General features: G+C 50.5%; 1 protein-coding gene and 1 long non-coding RNA gene across 3 annotated transcripts; one reads left to right on the forward strand and one right to left on the reverse strand.

Annotated features, from left to right (window-relative positions):
* The first annotated feature begins 3,981 nt into the window (after window positions 1-3,981).
* On the forward strand, window positions 3,982-11,662 carry LOC140701065 (uncharacterized). 2 transcript variants are annotated; one of them, XR_012079831.1, is made up of 7 exons: window positions 3,982-4,176; window positions 6,153-6,604; window positions 7,550-7,620; window positions 8,813-8,976; window positions 9,078-9,364; window positions 10,038-10,225; window positions 10,967-11,662. It is a non-coding gene; the product is annotated as an uncharacterized lncRNA (long non-coding RNA). The 2 variants fall into 2 exon arrangements; XR_012079832.1 differs by having other exon boundaries at window positions 6,158-6,604.
* SHISA2 (shisa family member 2) lies at window positions 11,324-16,071 on the reverse strand. The gene is made up of 2 exons (XM_006208992.4): window positions 14,804-16,071; window positions 11,324-12,532 (listed from the first exon to the last, which is right to left on the reverse strand). The coding sequence occupies exons 1-2, from the start codon at window positions 15,132-15,134 to the stop codon at window positions 11,979-11,981; spliced, it is 885 nt and encodes a 294-aa protein (XP_006209054.3). The 5' UTR covers window positions 15,135-16,071; the 3' UTR covers window positions 11,324-11,978.
* Between the last annotated feature and the right edge of the window lie 2,174 nt (window positions 16,072-18,245).

The raw sequence follows: 18,245 nt of genomic DNA on the forward strand, positions 1-18,245 counted from the left end.
TGCGGACCTGGAGCCGGGGCGCCCCACACCCACCTGCCCTAGTGCATGGGGGAGACCTGGGCGGGCGCGCACAGGAAGCTTCTGGAACCGCGTGTGCATGAGTGCATGCCTGTGAAGCTTCTGCAGGAGGGACCGAAGCAGACGCAAACGTCCATGAGCACAAAAGAACAAAACTTAACCTTGAGAATTTGGCAAAGCAGCCTCGACAATGCCATGGAAGGTATGTGAGGGCTGAACCCACATCTTATTTTTGGAGATGGGAGAAAACCCACTTCTGGCAACTGTGTGCAAAGGGAAAACGCTCAGGGCCCTTTCAGTCCCAGCCACCCAGATGGATGTTTGAGAACCTGGGGCCTTTCCAACAAAACTGCGGAGGCCCCAGCTCCAGGGGAAAGGCCTTGGCCGCCGGGAGGGGCCCTGCGGTCCACGTGAGCTCCAGGACCACGACGGAAGCAAGATCTGCTAGTGACCTTGAACTCCACATTCCTGGGGGCTCCAGCTTGGAGGGCTGTCCCCACCCTTCCCCGCTGCTCTGGGGACCGCCAGCTGTCTTCCAGGCTCTGGAGATGTACCAGAAGGTCCACCATCTACCATACCCCCCCCCAAAATATTAAGAACCACAAATGCAATGAGCAACAGACACAGAGCAAAGGAAAGTATAACCCGATACCTCGCCCCGCGGTGCGAGCCCTCACACCCGCAGACTTGGGGGTTCATAACCACCCGCATCCACCTCCCACGGTTTCAGAGGCTGATGTTTCAGATCAGTGTCCAGTCGGGATTTGCTGTCCAAGTCACCGCCAGCCGCCCGCTGGCTGCATCCTCACGTGGCAGGAAGGGTTTTTTGAATAAAAGCATTAATCTCCCCACAAGGCGCCACCATCCTGGCCTAATCACACCCAAAGGCCCCACCCCCAACATCATCACACTGAGGGTGAGCCTTTCAACATAGGAAGTTCTGGGAGGTGCGGCGCCAAGTGCCAGTGGACACTGACTGTCCCCGACCCGGGCTCCGCGGCCCATCACCAGGTCCCCGGGTCCCCACATACTGATTAGTCTTCACTCACCCCACTGTCCTCCTCTTGTCAAACCACCTTTTTTTTTTTTGGTACCGTCAGTTACAACATGTCAATTTTTGGTGTCCAGCACAATGTCCCAGTCATGCATATACACATATGTATTCATTTTCATTTACTGTCAAACAGCCTCTTAAACCTTCTGTGACTGGATGTCCCTGTCAGCCATACAAACAGGTGACCACAGAGGGGACAACAGTGTCTTTTCTCTTTCCCACCGGATGGAAGTCTCTCTGCTCATCACCAAGAAACTCCACCTCAACCAGAGCTCAAGGTCCATCAGAGCCCCAGGATCGCCCCAGGACCACCTCAGGCCCACCTGCCCATCCGATCTCCTCATCGTGCCCCCACCCCACAACCTCCCCATCCTTAGAGGCTTTGTCCCCAACAGCCTCCTCCAGGAGCTCATTTGGGACAGCAGTGCTCCCACACACCCCAGGCCCTCCAGGCCACACCCTCCTACACGCCTAAGCCCCATGTCTCCAAGAAGCCCAGAGACTTCCCCACGTGAGGCCCATGTACGACACGTGCAGGTGGTGGGGCATGTGGAGGAGGCCAAGCCCTCGGCCTCAGAAGTCTGGCCAGTTACTAACCTCATGACCTTGCAGAAGTCGCATGGCACCCCTGCACCTCAGTTTTCTCCCCTGCAGTATGGAGACTCCCCCTGGGCTCCTCACAGGCAGTGGTGAACAGTGACCCACACTGGTATAGCCCTGCACTGCTTCCACAACAGCTGGGAAAGATCCGCTGCCCCATGAGTAAAGGGGCAACTGGGTTCCCCACCACCTCCTCTGGACCTTTCTGCAATCCAGCAACTAAAGGGCAACACCTCCTGGGGGCGAGGCCACTCCTGACCCCACGAGGCTCTCATTCTCTATGACCAGTCAGTGCCTACTGCCATCAGACTCATGAATACTCTTAAAATCACACCTGGTGGTGAGATTCTCCATTCACTCCTTCCAGAACTATGTTCCGCACACGCTGCTAAGTGCTAAGGGTGCAGACAAACACAGCATCCAAAGAGCTCAGCCCAGCGGAGGAGACAGACGTGCCAATAAACTGAACACAGCCTGCGAGTGTTTCCATTATCTGTTATTACAGAACAACCACCTCAGAACTTGGTGGCTCAAAATAACAGCAGGTTCCTCAAAAAATTAAACAGACTTACAATATGATCCAGGGAATAGATCCGAAAGAATCAAAAGCTGGGATTCAAACACAATCATGTTCTAATTAATCTTAAAAGCTTTTGCACAGCAAAGGAAACCACAGACAAAATGAAAAGACAGCCTACGGACTGGGAGAAAGTATCTGTAAATGATGTGACTGCCAAGGGGTTAATATCCAAAATATATAAACAGTACATACAACTCAATAACAAAAAAAAAAACCCCACCAATTAAAAAAAATGGGCAGAAGATCTGAACAGACATTTTTTCAAAGCAGACATACAGATGGCTAACAGGCACATGAAAAGATGCTCAACATAGACAATTACTGGAGAAACGCAAACCAAAACGACGAGATACCTCACATCACTTAGAATGACTCTCATTAAAGTCTACAACTAGCAAACGCTGGAGAGAATACGGAGAAAAGGGAATCCTTGTACAGTGTTGGGAATGTAAATTGGTTCAGGCGCTATGGAAAACAGTATGGATGCTCCTCAAAAAATTAAAAATAGAACCACCATATGATGCAGCAATTCTACTCCTGGGTATATATCCAGAAAAAATGAAAAGACTAATTCCCAAAGACACCTGCACCCCAATGTTCATAGCACTATTTACAATGGCCAAGACACGGAAACAACCCAAGCGCCCATCAGCAGACGACTGAATTAAGAAGATGCGGCTTACAGAGAAGGACAAATACTGTATGATATCACTTATATGTGGAATCTAAAAAATAATACAAATAAATGTGTATGCAAAACAGAAAGAGACTCACAGATACAGAAAACAAACTAGGGGTTCCCATCGGGGAGAGGGAAGGGGGGGGCAAGGCAGGGAACAGGATTAAGAGGCAAAACGACTACAGACAAAGCAGACCAGCCGCAAGCGTACACTGGACGGCTCGGGGAATTACGCCATTATCTCGCAGTAACTTTTAACAGACACAATCTGTAAAAATACTGACTCACCTGAAACTAATATCGTAAATCAACTATTCTTCAATAAATAATGAATAAATGATAAAATAAAATCTTCCCCCGAGAAGTGCAACGGCGGTCGTCAGGGCCTGGGTGCAAGGCACGGAGAGCCGGCGTCTAACGGGCACAGCGTCCGCTTCGGGGAAGACGCAGACGGTCCAGGGGGCGGCGGCGGCGGAGGTTCGCAGCAACGCGGCCGGGCTTCGTGCGCCGAACGCCGCACTTACAGCCGGTGAGGAGCAGCAGAGTGCGTGTGTATCTTACGACAAGGAGGGAAAAAAGGAAGAGGAAGAAAAAGAAAAATCCAATCTGCGGTTTGTGCAAAGCGCGGCAGAAATGACCCACCTCTGCTCCCGGGGCTGGCGCGGCTCCTGGGCGGACCTGGGCGGCGGGGGCCGCTGGCACCTCCCTCTCTCCGCGGGCCTCCCGGGCGGCCTCTCCGCGAGGCCTCGCCTTGTCACCAACCGAACCAGGTACACGCGCCCCAGGGACGCCGAGGTTCGCAGGGAACAGGGTTTACCCGCAAGGCAGCCACACGAGGAAGCAGGGGGAGGAGCCTCAGCCCCGCTCCCCGGGAGGCGGGGCGTCAGGACGCGGGCTCCGGACGCGGGGCGCGCGGAAGGGACTGGAAGAAGGGGCGGCGCCGCGGCTCTGCGCAGGCGTAACTGGGCTCCGGCCTCTGCGGGCGGGCGCGGGGCCCCAGGTGAGCGTGGAGTTTTCGGCCCTCTGACGTCGAAAGGTCAAAGAGCAACACACGCGCATGCCCAGTGGGAGGGCCAGCGGTCCAGTCCTGCCTTAAATGGTTCCGCTTAACTAGACACAGCTGACGCCAACTCCCTGGACAACACCTGACTGTTTAGGCTGCTTGCAGAACGCGCCACGTGGAGGACACGCGAGTCTTTTGTTGCAACAGTTAAAATGACCTTGATGAGTGCGGGCAGGTCACAGGTGAGATGGATGTAACTAATGGTCACCTGGGGTTGCAGCCTTCTCAGGCTTCCAAGAGACGGAAGTAGAACCCGCGCTAAGGCCCGGGCCCTGAGACGGGCACAGCATCCCTTCCCAAAAGGCTGTTACTGGGGCAGAGGCCACAGAGCCCACCCAGATCCAAGGGGAGGGGACTGACACCCCTGCTTCTCCATGAAAGGGGTTTCACAGAGTTTGTCTTCTGTTTTCATCCCAGCATAAGGTGACAGTGGAGTGTGTATGGGATACTGAGGTACTGAGGAGACAGGATGCTGCTCTGGGGGTTCAGGGAGACTTTCAAGGCAAAGGAGACAGTTTCATCCAGGATGAGGTAATGGGTGTGAAAACCTCTTGTAAACCGTGAATTGTTCCCCCAGTGCATTACCAATGGTGACGACAGTAAATGCTGAATTAAGAGGAGGCTTTGCAGCTGCTTCCCAATTGATAAGATGCAAATACAGACCTGACTCTCACCTTATTAAATTCATCAAGTTGCTCTGGGCTACTAAGCCAGGAACATGCGTAGCAGGTCCCCATGGAAAGAGATGTGCATGCCCTTCAGGTATCAAGCCCCCTGCTGATGATACCCAAGTGGGCTGCCTCGCTGGGTATTCCACGCAAGGCCACCATTATGCATTGAATGCCACCATGTGCAGTGCACCCCAAAGAGAATTGTATTCATGAGCCGGTCATGGCCGATTCATTTTCTGCTAACTGTAGAGAAAATATTTGTCAAGCACAGTTTTTTCTAATAACCACGTTGTGGAAAAGAGACGGTGCTGAATCGAACGAGGTTCTGATCCTTCTCAATAAATGATTGCTGAATGAACAGGGATCATTAGGTAATCAACAAGGAGTCTTTCTGTTCCAATACACCTTTCATTAGATATAAACTTCTTAAACTAATACAGAAATACTGTACTGGCTTAAAAAAGAAGAAAATGAAACCCATTAATAATGAAAGCTAAGAAAATTCTATTCCAGATCACTCTTAGCCTTCCAATTTATAATTAGGAGAAATTGTTTTAAGATGGGTCTGGTAATTTCAAACTTTTGCCATCCTCACTTTGTTCTGTTGGACCAAATATTTGGAGTCAGTTGGGGCCTAAAATCTAGACAGAGTAGCAAATGTCATTCTCACATAAGAAGGGTCCAAGAATAAAGCAAGTAGGACTCAAGTTCCTGTTCCGTCCCCTCTCTCTCCTTCTGTGCACCTCGGTGTCCTGTTTTGCTCTTTCAAGTCTCTAACACCTGTTTAACCAAGTCCTTACACATATTCTCTGTAAAAAAAAAAAACCTGTGTGACCATGGCCATATCAACTAAGGCAAATATACATGTATGTCTTACCATGTACCAAGTCTACTGGAATTCCACCCAAAAGAACTAAGTACTTATGTTCATCAAAAGCTGTGTTCAGAATGTTCCTATTTGCATCATTTCTAACAGCCCAAACAGACCAAGTGTCCATCAATAGTAGATTGGGGCTTGGGGGGTATGTATAGCTCAGTAGTAAAACATGTGGGTCAGCATGCACAAGGTCGTGGGTTCGATCTCCAGTACCTCCACTTAAAATAATAATAATAATAAATTTTTTAAAAACTTTCCAAAAAAAACCCAGAATAGCTTTTTAAAAAATAGTAGATTGGATAAGTAATTACAGCATATTCATATAGTGGAATACTACACAGCAATGAAAAGGGGTGAACTGCCCCACTGGACATTGGTTATAACATTGAGTGTAAGGACCAGACACACAAGAGTGTGATTCCACTCATGTGAAGTTCAAAATCAGGCACAGCTAATCTCCAGTGGTGGAGCACTGATCTTTGAAGGGAGCTTGCAAGTGGATTTTTTCTATCTCTTGATCTGGGTGGCGGTTTATTTCAGTGTACATTTAAGATCTGTGTGCTCTAAAGTGTGTAGGTTATAATAAAGAAATTAAAATAAAATGTTTCAGTCTAGGTTCCTGCCTGAGCCCTGACTGCTTCAGGGAGATGTGCAGTGGCAGATTACAAAGGCTGGGTTGGACTCACCAGACCTGGAAGAGATCTGCAGAGGAGAGAGAGTCTGAATTCCCAGAGCAACAGCAGCAGAGATTCAAAGGCAGGCAATTCAGGCTTTACGAAGAGGAGGACTGATTCTAGGATCAGAGAAAGCCAGTGCTGCACGAGTCCCCAGACAACCTCAAAACACAAGAAATACAGACTAACCCAGTAAGACTGATTAGCTACTGAAACAAAAATAAGGAAAATCTCCTAAGCTAGTTCTAAGGAGATATATATATATAGAGAGAGAGAGAAAACATATTTTGTCAACATAAATTGTGTATTTCTCTATACTGAACAGGTTAAACAGAAATGAAGTTAAATTATATGTGTATCATAAAAAACACTGGATGCCACCTGCACTGTATCCTTTGTCCCCCCAACACCAACCCTTGGAGGTGTGTGTCATGAACCCCCTTTTACAGAATTCACCCTGAGATCAGAGACTGCAGACCCCTGGTCAAAGGCCACACCACAGGTCGGAGAAATGGGTTTGAACTTGGGCCCATCTATCAAGGGAGCTGGATAGAACCAACTATATCCAGAAGGGGAAAGCTGAGTTTCCAACAGACTCCTTTCAAAACATCAGTCAAAGGCTGAGAGCAGACAGCCTCATATAGTAAGTTACTCCTGTTTCAAATTTCCCTGTGTGCATTTTGTACACACACGGGGCGATTTTATATACATGTTGCAGATGGCCATCAGTCTTCCACAACTGTCACGTCTGCTGAGTAAATAATGTCTTCTGTAACCTAGGATTTTTCTAAATGGAAAGACCTCCACTTCAAGATGGTTGAAATTAAGATGCCAGTTTTATGTTAAAAATCGATCTTAAGGCTGCCATCATAAACTGTTTACCCCTTTTATCATCTCCTATTTAAAAGTTGTTTTAAACACTAATTCTAAATTTCTGGATCTTGATTTGAGTCTCTGTCCTTCAATCTGGGGTCTAACTGTTAAAGGTATTCTGAAGATTTAGCTGTGAAAAGTGAAATGATTGCGCAGCCAGCTTCCTACGTAAAACTTTGTAATTTTATCCCGAAGTTACTCTGTCCTGGTGCTGTGGGTTAGAGTTCACATTCGAAAATAAGTAACATTTTAGACAGGAGGGACAGCGGGACTGTCTTTCTAAGGTTTTATTCTCCCACTTTTCACTGACACATGATTCTCTTCAGAAGAACAGGGTCCAAGGGAAGCAAGTAGAAATTGCTGCAGGGAGCACACGTGCCTAGTGTAAGCTCGCGATCTGCTGGACAGGGTTTACCATTTCTAACTCTCTGGCATCTTTCCTTTACTCACCTCCTTAAAGGCACTTGAATCACAACAACATTCATATTTTCAATTAAGAGAAAAATTTCAGAAGTCAAAGAAATTTTCTACGTAAGTATTTGGGAATGAATGGGCTGAATGGAGATAGCTCATCTCTGGCTCTGAGGGAAAGAGCACACAGCGGGATGGAGCTGTCCGCTGGGCTCTAGCACCTAAGGAGAAGCAGGGTTAAGGTGGATGATGATGAGTTGGGTTCTCACTCGTTTGCCTGATTTTTGCCTCCTTGCAGTATTTTGGCTGCTCCCTTAAAAATGCAAGGGACGAGGTGGGGGTGGGGGTTAGGGTTAGTGGAGCTCAGGGGTAGAGCACATGCCTAGCGCGCACGAGGTCCTGGGTTCAAGTCCCAGTCCCTCCGTTAAGTGGGTAAAATGTAATAAGAGGCTCTAAAAGTTGAGCACAAAGAGGGTGCCTTCCCCCGGGGCCAGGTTCCACCCGCTTCCGGGCCCCCCGGGCCCTTCTCTGGGCAGGTCCCAGGGAGTTCCCCTGTTTCCCTGCATTTTTAACGCTCCTGACGCCACCCGCTCCATATCTTGGGATTCCTCCACTGATTACACGCAGCTTTCTCAGACGCTGTGATTTTGCTCCTGTTCAAGAACTTGCTGGGGTTTTAAAAAGTTCCCGACAAGTTCACTTGGCTGTATCTGCTGGCGCGTGATGAACTCAGCAGGTCCGGCAGGGCTGGCCGGTGCCTGGGATGCTTGTCTTCCGTCCTAGCGACTGACAGGGTCGAGCTGGTTTCTGGACCGTGGGACCCCCCTCCCCACATCCCCCGGCTCCTGCACGCACACACCCCACACACGAGTGGGTCTGCACTGGACGGTGGGGTTTAACACCCATCATTCATTTCAGTGCTGCAGTTCTTCAAAGTCCATTAAAAAGAACCAAACTTATTCCTTTCAAGCACTTAGAAAGCTTACACAACTAAAAGCAAGCATCTGTGCGTTAATTGAAACCACTTTAAGGAACAGCTGAGGGGGGGTGTGGTGGGGCGATGTTAACTCCAAGCAAAAGACTGCTGTGAATTTGCAGGAAACAGAGATGAAGCCTCAGAGAGGAAAAGGGACGAGGTGTGAGCGCCGTTACTAGGAAGGGGCACACTGAGGAGAGGACGCAGGATGCCGAGCTTTCCGACCCTGACCTCCAGCACCATTTACACTTTTCTCCCGTGTCCAGACCTCTTGTGAGCGCCTGCCCGGACTCGCCTCACCAACTCGGTTCTAACCTTCATGCTTCCCTTCTGCAGGAAACTTAAATCCTAACTTGTAACAAAACAAGGAGAAAATACAAGTCACAGAATCCATCAAAAAAAGCGGTGCAATCTCGAAAAAATGAGCTCCAGGTAAATGTTCCAGATGAAATGTCCCCTTAGTCTAGGGACCTACTCAGAAGCGGAAGGCTAGCTGGAAGGTGAGCACTGCAGAGTAAACAAGCCGGGAAAATGCATTTGTCTTAATGGTCTTCTCACCACTTTGAATGTTGATATTCTTGTTAAATTTTAACTTTCCCAGAGGCAGGAGAAATGATAGGCAATCAGAGTTTCCGGGCTCTTAAACGGACACAAAGAACTGGTTACTTTCTTCCTTGCGATCAAAGGCTCTGACCTTCCCACACACGGGGACACAGAAGCCCCGGAACCGCGATGACCAGCACTGAAGGTGTCCACACAGAAGGTGCACGGCAGCAGACCTTTCCTGTGAAGTGTGGCCTGTGTTTTTCCGACAGCACTGACTTACGAGGTGCACATTACACCTTAGAGGTTCTGATTCCTTGACAGTAAGGAAGGCACCAAAACCAGGTATTTGAACGTTTTTCCTTGGTTAGCTAAATTTCTCCAGTTTTTACCAAAACTGAAAAGATCTGAGGTTGCTTCTAGGAATGTTATATTTACTGGAAAGACCAAGTAGCATTCATTAAGTGAAAGATTCATTTCACTTATTAAAGTGCACTTTTGCTTAAGTCATGATACTTGGTTACAAGGGAAAGAAGGAAAAGTCAGACCATCTCACATAGAAAAGAAAGAACTCTCCATCCCTCTGTGTTTAAATACGGCTGCTGAGAAGGTGGCCAGGGGACTCCGGCACCGCGGAAGGACGGACTGACTACATTAGGGACTGGCGAACCACGGCACGACGGCCACCTCTGGCAGACTGCCTGGATTTGTACGGCCTTAGAACTTAGAATGGCTTTTACATCTTGAAATGGCTGGGGAAAAAAAAGTCAAAAGTGGGCTATTTTGGGAGATGTGAAAATTATATGCAGTTCGAATTTCAGCATCCATCAATCAGGTTTTGTTGGAACTCAGCCAGGCTTATTTATGTACCCTCTAAGGCTTCTTTTGTGAATAATTTTAGGGACAACTGGCCTGCAAAGCCTAAAATACTTACTCTCTGGCTCTTGACTGAAAAAAAAGTTCCCCAGTCCCTAGGGCAGGATGCCCTCTAAGGTCCCTTTCACCCCCAAATTCCTAGGAACTTTATTCCATAGACAAGCTGGGCTCCTCCATCAAAGACAACGCACAGAACACACGTCAGCCTGATCATCTAATGGCCCCCAAAGAACTGTTTATTTTGCGCTGTCATCATCTCCCATGGAGCACGTCAAGCAATGCTGACTCAGAACGTACCACGGACCTCCCAGATGTTAATTCCTTTTCAAGGTAGGCTCTGCTCTTGGTTCTCGAAGGCAACACTGATGCTTTTTAGCAATTTTATGCTATTAACAACTTTAACAGACCGTCTGAAAATTTACCAAGTATAATGAAAATGAAAAAGCCCAACTCCCCTAGGAGTTCATACCATAAAATATTTATTCACAAGCAAAATGATTTTCCCCTGCCTTCCGTTATTAAAAAAATCTGACAGTATCTTCGCTGATACCAATTGCCAACGTGGTTTTACATTATTCAGTCACGAGACAGAGAGATGATGGGTAAAGACAGAGAGAGGTGACAGAAGGGACAGCTGACTGATGACAGATGACTACAGATGGAGACGCAGATATGTACAAGGCCATACCTCACCATCGTTAATTAGAAGTCTTGGTTTTGCTAGCAGGTGGAGCTTGACTTGCACACACTTCAACTTATAAGTAAACAATGCACAAATAAACTCACTTGAATTTCAGACCACTGGTAATGAATACAGGGCCTGCTGAGGACTAAGAGGAAAACAAAAACTAACTTTGTGGGGGAGAAAGGCTGTCTCTCTTTGAAAAGCTTTGTCTCGACTTACTAGTCCCGACTGCCCGAAAAACAAGCCATTTTGATAACGACAGTATAGAAAGCCCCTGGTTTGCAAAGTCAGTCGTATCTGCGGTTTAAATTTCATCCCAAGTCTCAGATTACGGCTGAGGACCTTCACTAGGCGTCTCTGTAAAGCATTTCTTTGGATTTTTATAGGGAAAAGAAGAAAATGTTTTTATCGGACCCAGGCAGAGACGCTGATCCTCATTTATGACAACAGTAGTTACCTTCACTCGGTGCTACGTAGACTTGGAGATCGAACACCAAAGAGAATGAAATGCCAAGTCACACCACATGGCAACACTGAAAGTAACTTGGAGAAGAAGCGGGTGATTTGAGTTTATGATTTCAGTATAAAAACATCTAATTACTTCTTCTCAGATGTCACTGTGAAGGCAGAGATTTAGGAGATACCATCGCGAAGGGGGAGGGTTTTATGACCATACCACCGGCTACTTCGAGATTAAAACAATCCCAGAGTTCATCAAGGGCATTAGTTAAGGAACCATGCAATTTCTTTCAGTCTCTTTTTAATGTAGAAAATCACTTTGTAATAAGATTTCTACACAAGGTAAAAAAGCACAAAATAGACCCCAAAAAGCACAAAAATAGACAATATATAGGTATCTTTTTACAATGAAATTAAGATGGGAAACACTGAAGTCAGTGATTAACCTCAGAGTTCAAACTGGTTTCCTTTTATAATAGTTGTTCTCCACATCTCCCCCTAAACCATAGATGCTTATTGAAAAACTGGCCCAGGCCAAAGGGAGAGAACAGGTATTCTGATCTTGTACAATAAAAAGCAAAAAAGAATAACGATGAAACAATAAAACCCCTTAATCCACCGGTTTCCAAAGTTCTTCTGACACCATACCTCAAGGGCACTTAAGGGCTCACATCTGTCACACAACGTCATCGTCAACAACACGGGCATCTCCAGGTGATGCGCTTTCCCATCATAAATCAATCACGCACCGGGACGAAGCAAATCCAGAAACGCTAATTCGGGAAAAGACGTTTTCATACAGTTTGGGGGCAAATGAAGCCATCCGAGAGAATCGTGCCATGAACAGCCCCACCACGCACGAACTTCCACCTGGAGCATCCTTCCCGAGTCCACAGCTTCTGCTCTCCTGTCTGGCACGGGAACCGGCCACACCTTGCGTTACACGGTCACAGCGGGGTACATCTTCTGTTCACTGTTAGTGTGAGGGAAGGGGGCCTGGATCTGCCTGTAGCCTGTCTGCAGGCTGTCCAGAAAAGGGGGCACAGGGGTCATGGGCACCGAGTCATGCTGCACTGGGTACCCCACGTAGGGGGCATGCAGGTACTGCCCCTGGTGGGGCACGATCTGGGTGGCCTGCTGGCAGTTCAGCACCGAGAAGTTCGTAGGCATGTTGACGTACACGTTGTTCATGGTCCCCTCGGGCAAGCAACAGTTGGTCTGCGACCTGGTGGGGGGCGCCCGGGCCCCCGAGTTGGCGCTGGAGCTGGAGCTGGCCGCTGTGCTGGACTGGCGGGACGAAGACCCTCGGGAAGTGCTGGCGCTGGGGATCATGGGGATGGTCTCCATCAGGCGGGTGCCCCCCGGGGCCCGGCTCTGCTGGGGCTCCTGCTTGGGCCGGAGGCATCGGCAGCAGCAGGCCGCCACGAGCGAGCCCAAGATGATGAAGGCGACAAACACGGACCCGACGATGAGGAAGGGCACGTAGATGGGGACTGAAGGAAAGGAGAGAAACAAACTGTGGTGACTTCCTGTAAGAAGGCAGTGAACGTCGGGGGTGGGCAGTGGAGATGGAGCAATGGCGACGCTGAGACCCACACTCAGGAGCCCAGGCTGGGCTGGGCTGGGCACTGACGAGGCCACAGAAGCTCCGTCCTTTATCAAGTGCTTAGAAAGGGTGGTCGGACCCCACAGGTGGGGCGGCTTGGGCCCCCCAGCAAGACTGTTAACATCACAGGTGGGGGGGAGGCACAGCTCAGGGGTAGAGTGTGTGCTTAGCATGCACAAGGTCCTGGGTTCTATCCCCAGCACCTCCATCTAAAAAAATAAGTAAATAAATAAACCTAACTCCCGCACCCTGCAAAAAAAACAAACGAACAACCACCTACAGCTACACGGCAACACTGACTGAGACAAATACCCGATGCAGCAAAAGCCTGAGTGTAAGGTTTCAGGACTGCTCGAGAACTCCCACAGTAACTGAACTGTCCACGTTCCTGTCCGCTAGTTATGGGACCTGCATGGAAACGAGTTTAAGTTATTTAAAAGTCTTCTTTTTTCCAGACATTTATTTACATTCCTTGCAAACTTCTTTTATCAATGTTTAGCAAGTTCTTGTTTCATAGGCAAGTAAATCAGAAATTGAGGTCAGGCTCTAGTCACAACTACTTCCGAAAAGAGTTTGTAAGGTACAGAGATCAAAGAAGTGTTAAAAGGAAAAAAAAAGCCCTCCACATACGCTTGCCTCACCGAAGGCTGCTTCTTAGGAGGTGGGCCTGGCATGGGGGGTGGGAGCGAGCTGTCCAGGTAGAGGGGCATCTATATGTTATTAAGAAATAAACAAATAATGTGAAAAAAATACCCCAGACATTATAGCAAAACTAGCTGAAAGCACTCTAAGTCCACATATGAGTTTTGGGGGAGAAATAACTGTTCTCTTTCCAGGATTTTAATTGGGAGCATGAATAACTATACAGGGCAATGTTGCTGGACGCCCTCCATGCTTCTCAATTAGACGTGCTGTCCTAGACTCCACACCAGACGTGAGAGGGACAGAATCTTTAGGAAAAAAAAGACTTTAAAGTAGGATTTAGAAGGCATCCCCACCGACCGCCAGCTGCCTACTGATTTGTTCAGTCATCCCAACTTTCTGGAGACCATCAGCCGCCAAAGCGGCAGACAGAGGAAGCAGTCTGTCCTGGGCTCATTTTTCCAGGTTTATTCCAGGACCACACACCCTGCCACGGCGCTCGCCTTTTAAGACAGCATTTCTGGAATTACTCTCCCTTCTTCTCCTCAGATGCAGGGCCGCGGACCTGTAGAAGCTAATGAAATGCCTGACAGCAAAGGGAAGGGTGCCAAAGCAAGCGCCTCTCCCCACGCTCCAGGCAGCCCTGCGAACGCGGCTGGAACCCCGCTCTCGGCTGTGGAAAAGTCCTCCCCTTCTCTGAACCAACTGCAGAAGCAGCGGAGACGCCCCTCTGTGACAGGTGCGCCCTTCCACCCGGACCACATCCTCCCTCCCACACACAAACTGGGGTAGCCCCTCGAGGGAGAGGGTCCAGGATGCTCGTGACAAGCGAAGGAAGTGGAACCTAGCCAACGCTTTCTGGCATTTGTTTATTTTTCCAATTCTAACTCGGGCAATTTAAAAAATACAATTAAAAAAATTCAAAGCCGCAGAGAGTGGATTGGCAGCGCTCTGACTGTCACACCGACGAAGTCTGAGTGGTAAGGAGACAGAGGAGGGAGACAGGTGTATCCCGGTCTCACCGAGGATTCGACTCCCCTGGGGTCTGGAGGAGCCTATCACCCCGGGGGCAGCCTAGAGGAGCTGCCTTTCCTCTGAGGAGCCTTCAAGTGCCCCTGCCAGCCCTCCCGCGAGGGGGCGCCCCCGAGACACCACCCCTTCCTAGGAATTAGACCTATGGAGACAGGAAACATGGGGGGGACAGAGGGTCCTGGGCAGGAGGAACCTGGGGCTGTCGGCAGCCCACCGTACATTGGATGTTACGTTTGCTTTGGGAAATCCAAGCCAAGCCATTCGTTAGCTGACAGAAGGGGAAACTGAGGCCCAGGGCGATGAACGGTGCCCCGCTTCGCACACATTAATGGCTGGGTGAGAATACAGGCACGCCTCCCGTCCCAAGACCCCTTCCCCTTCCTGGTATTTCAGGCTCCTAATTCCCGTCCCCTCTCCAAGCTTCTGGGTCCTGCCGGCTAGGCAAGGCCCCTTCTCCCCTTTCCACTCCGCCCGGCCCGCCTACCTGCCGAACCGTCGGGGCCGTCTTTGTCCGCGCGGCCAGGCTCGCCGGCGCCCTGCTGGCGGTCGTTGTCGCAGCCGCCCTGGTCCAGGCGCGCCTCGGCGCTGGAGCAGCAGTAGCGCAACGCGCAGCTGCCGCAGCAGATGGTGGCGTCGCCGCCGTCGAAGCGCTCGGGGCACTGGAAGCCGATGCGCCAGACGCCCTGCGCGTCCAGCCAGCCGTGGCAGTACTCGCCGCTGGCCCGCGCCCCCGCCGCCAGCAGCGCGGCCAGCAGCAGCCGCAGGAGCGAAGCGGCGTCCCGAGAGGCGGCGGACGGGTGGCGTCCGCCCCACATGGCACCACCCTGGGCGCGGGCGGCGCGTCTCCACGGGGCGCAGAGCCGACTCCGGGAGGGGCTGAGGCCGGGACCTCTTCGCTGAGTGTCCGTTCCGTGGAGCTTTCCACGCAGGCCACTGCTCCCCGCCGCGACGTCCGGGAGCTAAGCCATGCCCTCCCTCGGCCGGTGGCCTGGTCCCGCCGGAGACCGCCTTGAGAGTGGGCACGCGCTGCTAAAAGTCTCCAGGTGCGAGTCAGAGGGCCCCCGGGGCTGCCGTCCCGCAGTCCCCGGAGGCTTCAGCCTCGACAGGACCCTCCCGGTGCATCCCCGAGGGGACGCTCGCTCAAGCCGGACGACCGCTGGGCCCCGGAGCCAGGGCGCTCCCGCAGAGTGTAAGCCTCGGGGTCCCGCACGCGAGTCGGGGCGCGTCTCCCCTCCTCTATTCCCCTCTCGGGCGGAGAAAAGGGGCCAAGAAGACGGGCAGCAAAACTCCGGGCAGCAAGTGCAGCAGCCGGCCGCGCTCAGTCTCCTGCGCTCCGAACTCGGTCCGCATGGCTCCGGCCGCACCGCCCGGGCAGCCCTCCGGGTGCAGCCCCAAAACTCCGCTCCGCAAGACGGACGGTCGATCCTCCCGGCGCACGCGGGCGTCCAGGACGCGGACGAGGGTCCTGCGCGCCCCGCCGCAGTCCCGGGAGCCGGCCGGGGCTGGCGGCGTCCGCGGCTGCTGCTGGGCGCCGGTCCAGATGTGTGTGGCTCGACCCGCTCCCCCTCCTCCGCTCTCCGAACGCAGCACGCTGAGTCCGGCTCCCCCTTCTCCCCTGCTGCTGCGCCCTCGGGAGGTGTGCACCGATGGGCGCCTCCCACGGAAGTTTCAGTCCTCCGGGCTATGAAAGAAACAGAGCGCAACGGCGCCCGCACACCCGCGCGCCCAGCTCCGACTCGCCCGCTGCGCCGCTGCGCCGTGCTCTTAAGAGGGGTCGGCGCCGCGGGCGCGCATGCGCGCGGGTGCTCGCCCCTCCCCCCCCATTCCCCCCCCCCCCCCCGCCGCCGCCCGGCGCCCAGGGCCCTTCACCTTCGGACTTGGGCGGAGAGGAGCCGAGCGGCTGCAGGCGGTGGGCTGCCGGCCAGAGCAGGCGCAGGGGCAAACGGAGCTTAAGCAATCTGGGCCTCGCAGACACATAACAAGATTCGTACTAAGAGCAGACTCTTTGCTTACTGAAGGTTTTAGGCATTCAAAATTCAGTTTGAGTCTCCAAACTTCCCAAAGAAGGATTCTAATTATGCTCCATTTTACAGACACTGAAGGTGCCACTCAGATGAAGGGTCCCTCTCAGCTCCCAGCAGCTGCTGTCCAGGCCCCGGCCAGTCACGGGCCCCGCCTGGGCAGCGCGGTGGGCTTGGGCTTCGCCAAGGTGGGACGCAGAGCTCCGCGCAGACGCGCCACGTTTGGCCGCTGTCTGGCTGATTCGTGCCGCTTCTTTTCTTTCTATATTTGGACATAGCGATTTATTGGATTCAAGCAGAAAGGTGCCTCCCTTCAACATTTGGCCCTAGTGGTGTAGACAGCTGCAGTTAGGAAGCAAACAAGGTTCCGACAGACCAGCAAGGCGGCTTTGATGCGGAGAAATTAATAGCCCCTGTCTCACGGAAGCTGAGACGACAGGTGCTGATGCAATTCAAGCAGCAGTGATTATTTTTAAAGGAACTGATGGCCCTTCCGACACGGTCTGGAAGTTAGCGACCTGAAATCTAGGCCCAGCCCTACCACGAAAAGAATCCTGCATTTTGCTAGCCTCAGTGGAACACAGGATGTGCTGACCACTGAGGTCTCTTCCAAGTCCGAGACCGCGGAACACGAGGTGACCTTACTCACAGCGAAGACTCCGCTGTTCAAACCCCACGGGGCACTTGTGCAGGCCCCGTGACTAGGCGTCCACTGGCCCCAGAGAGTCAAAGGAAGCAAACACCTTCGTCTTTCCTGTAAACCTGTCCCAACACTACACTGTATACCACTGCATTTTTGGTGGGCTATTTTTAGCGACATAAAATGATGTATTTTAAATGCACCAGCCTCCAACTTTTCTTAATAAGTTAGGAAAATTTTCATATCAATTTTTTCATCCCACAGACACACGCTAAGCAGTTACAGTCTACTGTGCTCCACATTGGGTACCGGAGATTCACCAAGAAGCCAAACATCATGGCCATTTTCTTCAAACAGAGCTTGAAATCTCTGGAGTAAAGCAGAAATTAGCCAGAGAGACAAAGAACTGAATAACCAAAGCTGGTACAAGTGTTAGAAAGCTATGATCAGAGTTCACAAAAGATAAATGCTGGAGAGGGTGTGGAGGAAAGGGAGCCCTCCTACACTGCTGGTGGGAATGCAGTTTGGTGCAGCCATTATGGAAAACAGCACAAAGATTCCTCAAAAAACTAAAAACAGACTTACCATATGATCCAGCAACCCCACTGCTGGGCATATATCCAGAGGGAACCTTAATTCAAAAAGACACATGTACCCCAATATTCACAGCAGCACTAGTTACAAGTTACAATAGCCAAGACATGGAAACAGCCTCAATGCCCATCGACAGATGACTGGATAAAGAAGCTGTGGTATACTATTACAGTGGAATACTACTCAGCCATAAAAAAGAATGAAATAATGCCATTTGCAGCAACATGGATGGAACTGGAGATTGTTATTCTAAGTGAAATAAGCCAGAAAGAGAAAAATACCATATGATATCACTGATATGTGGAATCTAAAAAGAAACTGACACAAATGGACTTATCTGCAAACAGAAACAGACTCACAGACATAGAAAACAAACTTACAGTCACCAAAGGGGAAAGGGGGGTGGGAAGGGATAAATTGGGAGTTTGAGATATCCACATATATCCTACTATATATAAAATAGATAAACAACAAGTTTACACTGTAGAGCTCAGGGAACTATATTCAATATCTTCTAGTAACCTACAATGAAAAGGAATATGTGTATGTATATGCATGACTGAAACATGCTGTACACCTGAAATTGACACAGCATTGTAAACTGACTATGTCAATTTTAAAAAAGAGAAAGCTCTGATGGGTGATACACAGCATCACTTTAAGCATATACT

This window comes from Vicugna pacos, chromosome 14 (assembly GCF_048564905.1).
Source record: "Vicugna pacos chromosome 14, VicPac4, whole genome shotgun sequence".
In the NCBI taxonomy this organism is placed as follows: domain Eukaryota; kingdom Metazoa; phylum Chordata; class Mammalia; order Artiodactyla; family Camelidae; genus Vicugna; species Vicugna pacos.

What these genes read in the sequence shown, in the direction of transcription:
- SHISA2 (XM_006208992.4), bottom strand. Translation starts at nt 15,134, where the DNA reads ATGTGGGGCGGACGCCACCCGTCCGCCGCCTCTCGGGACGCCGCTTCG. An exon ending in CGGCCCCGACGGTTCGGCAG is followed by an intron (nt 12,533 to 14,803) that starts GTAGGCGGGCCG and finishes CCTTTCCTTCAG; the next exon opens with TCCCCATCTACGTGCCCTTC.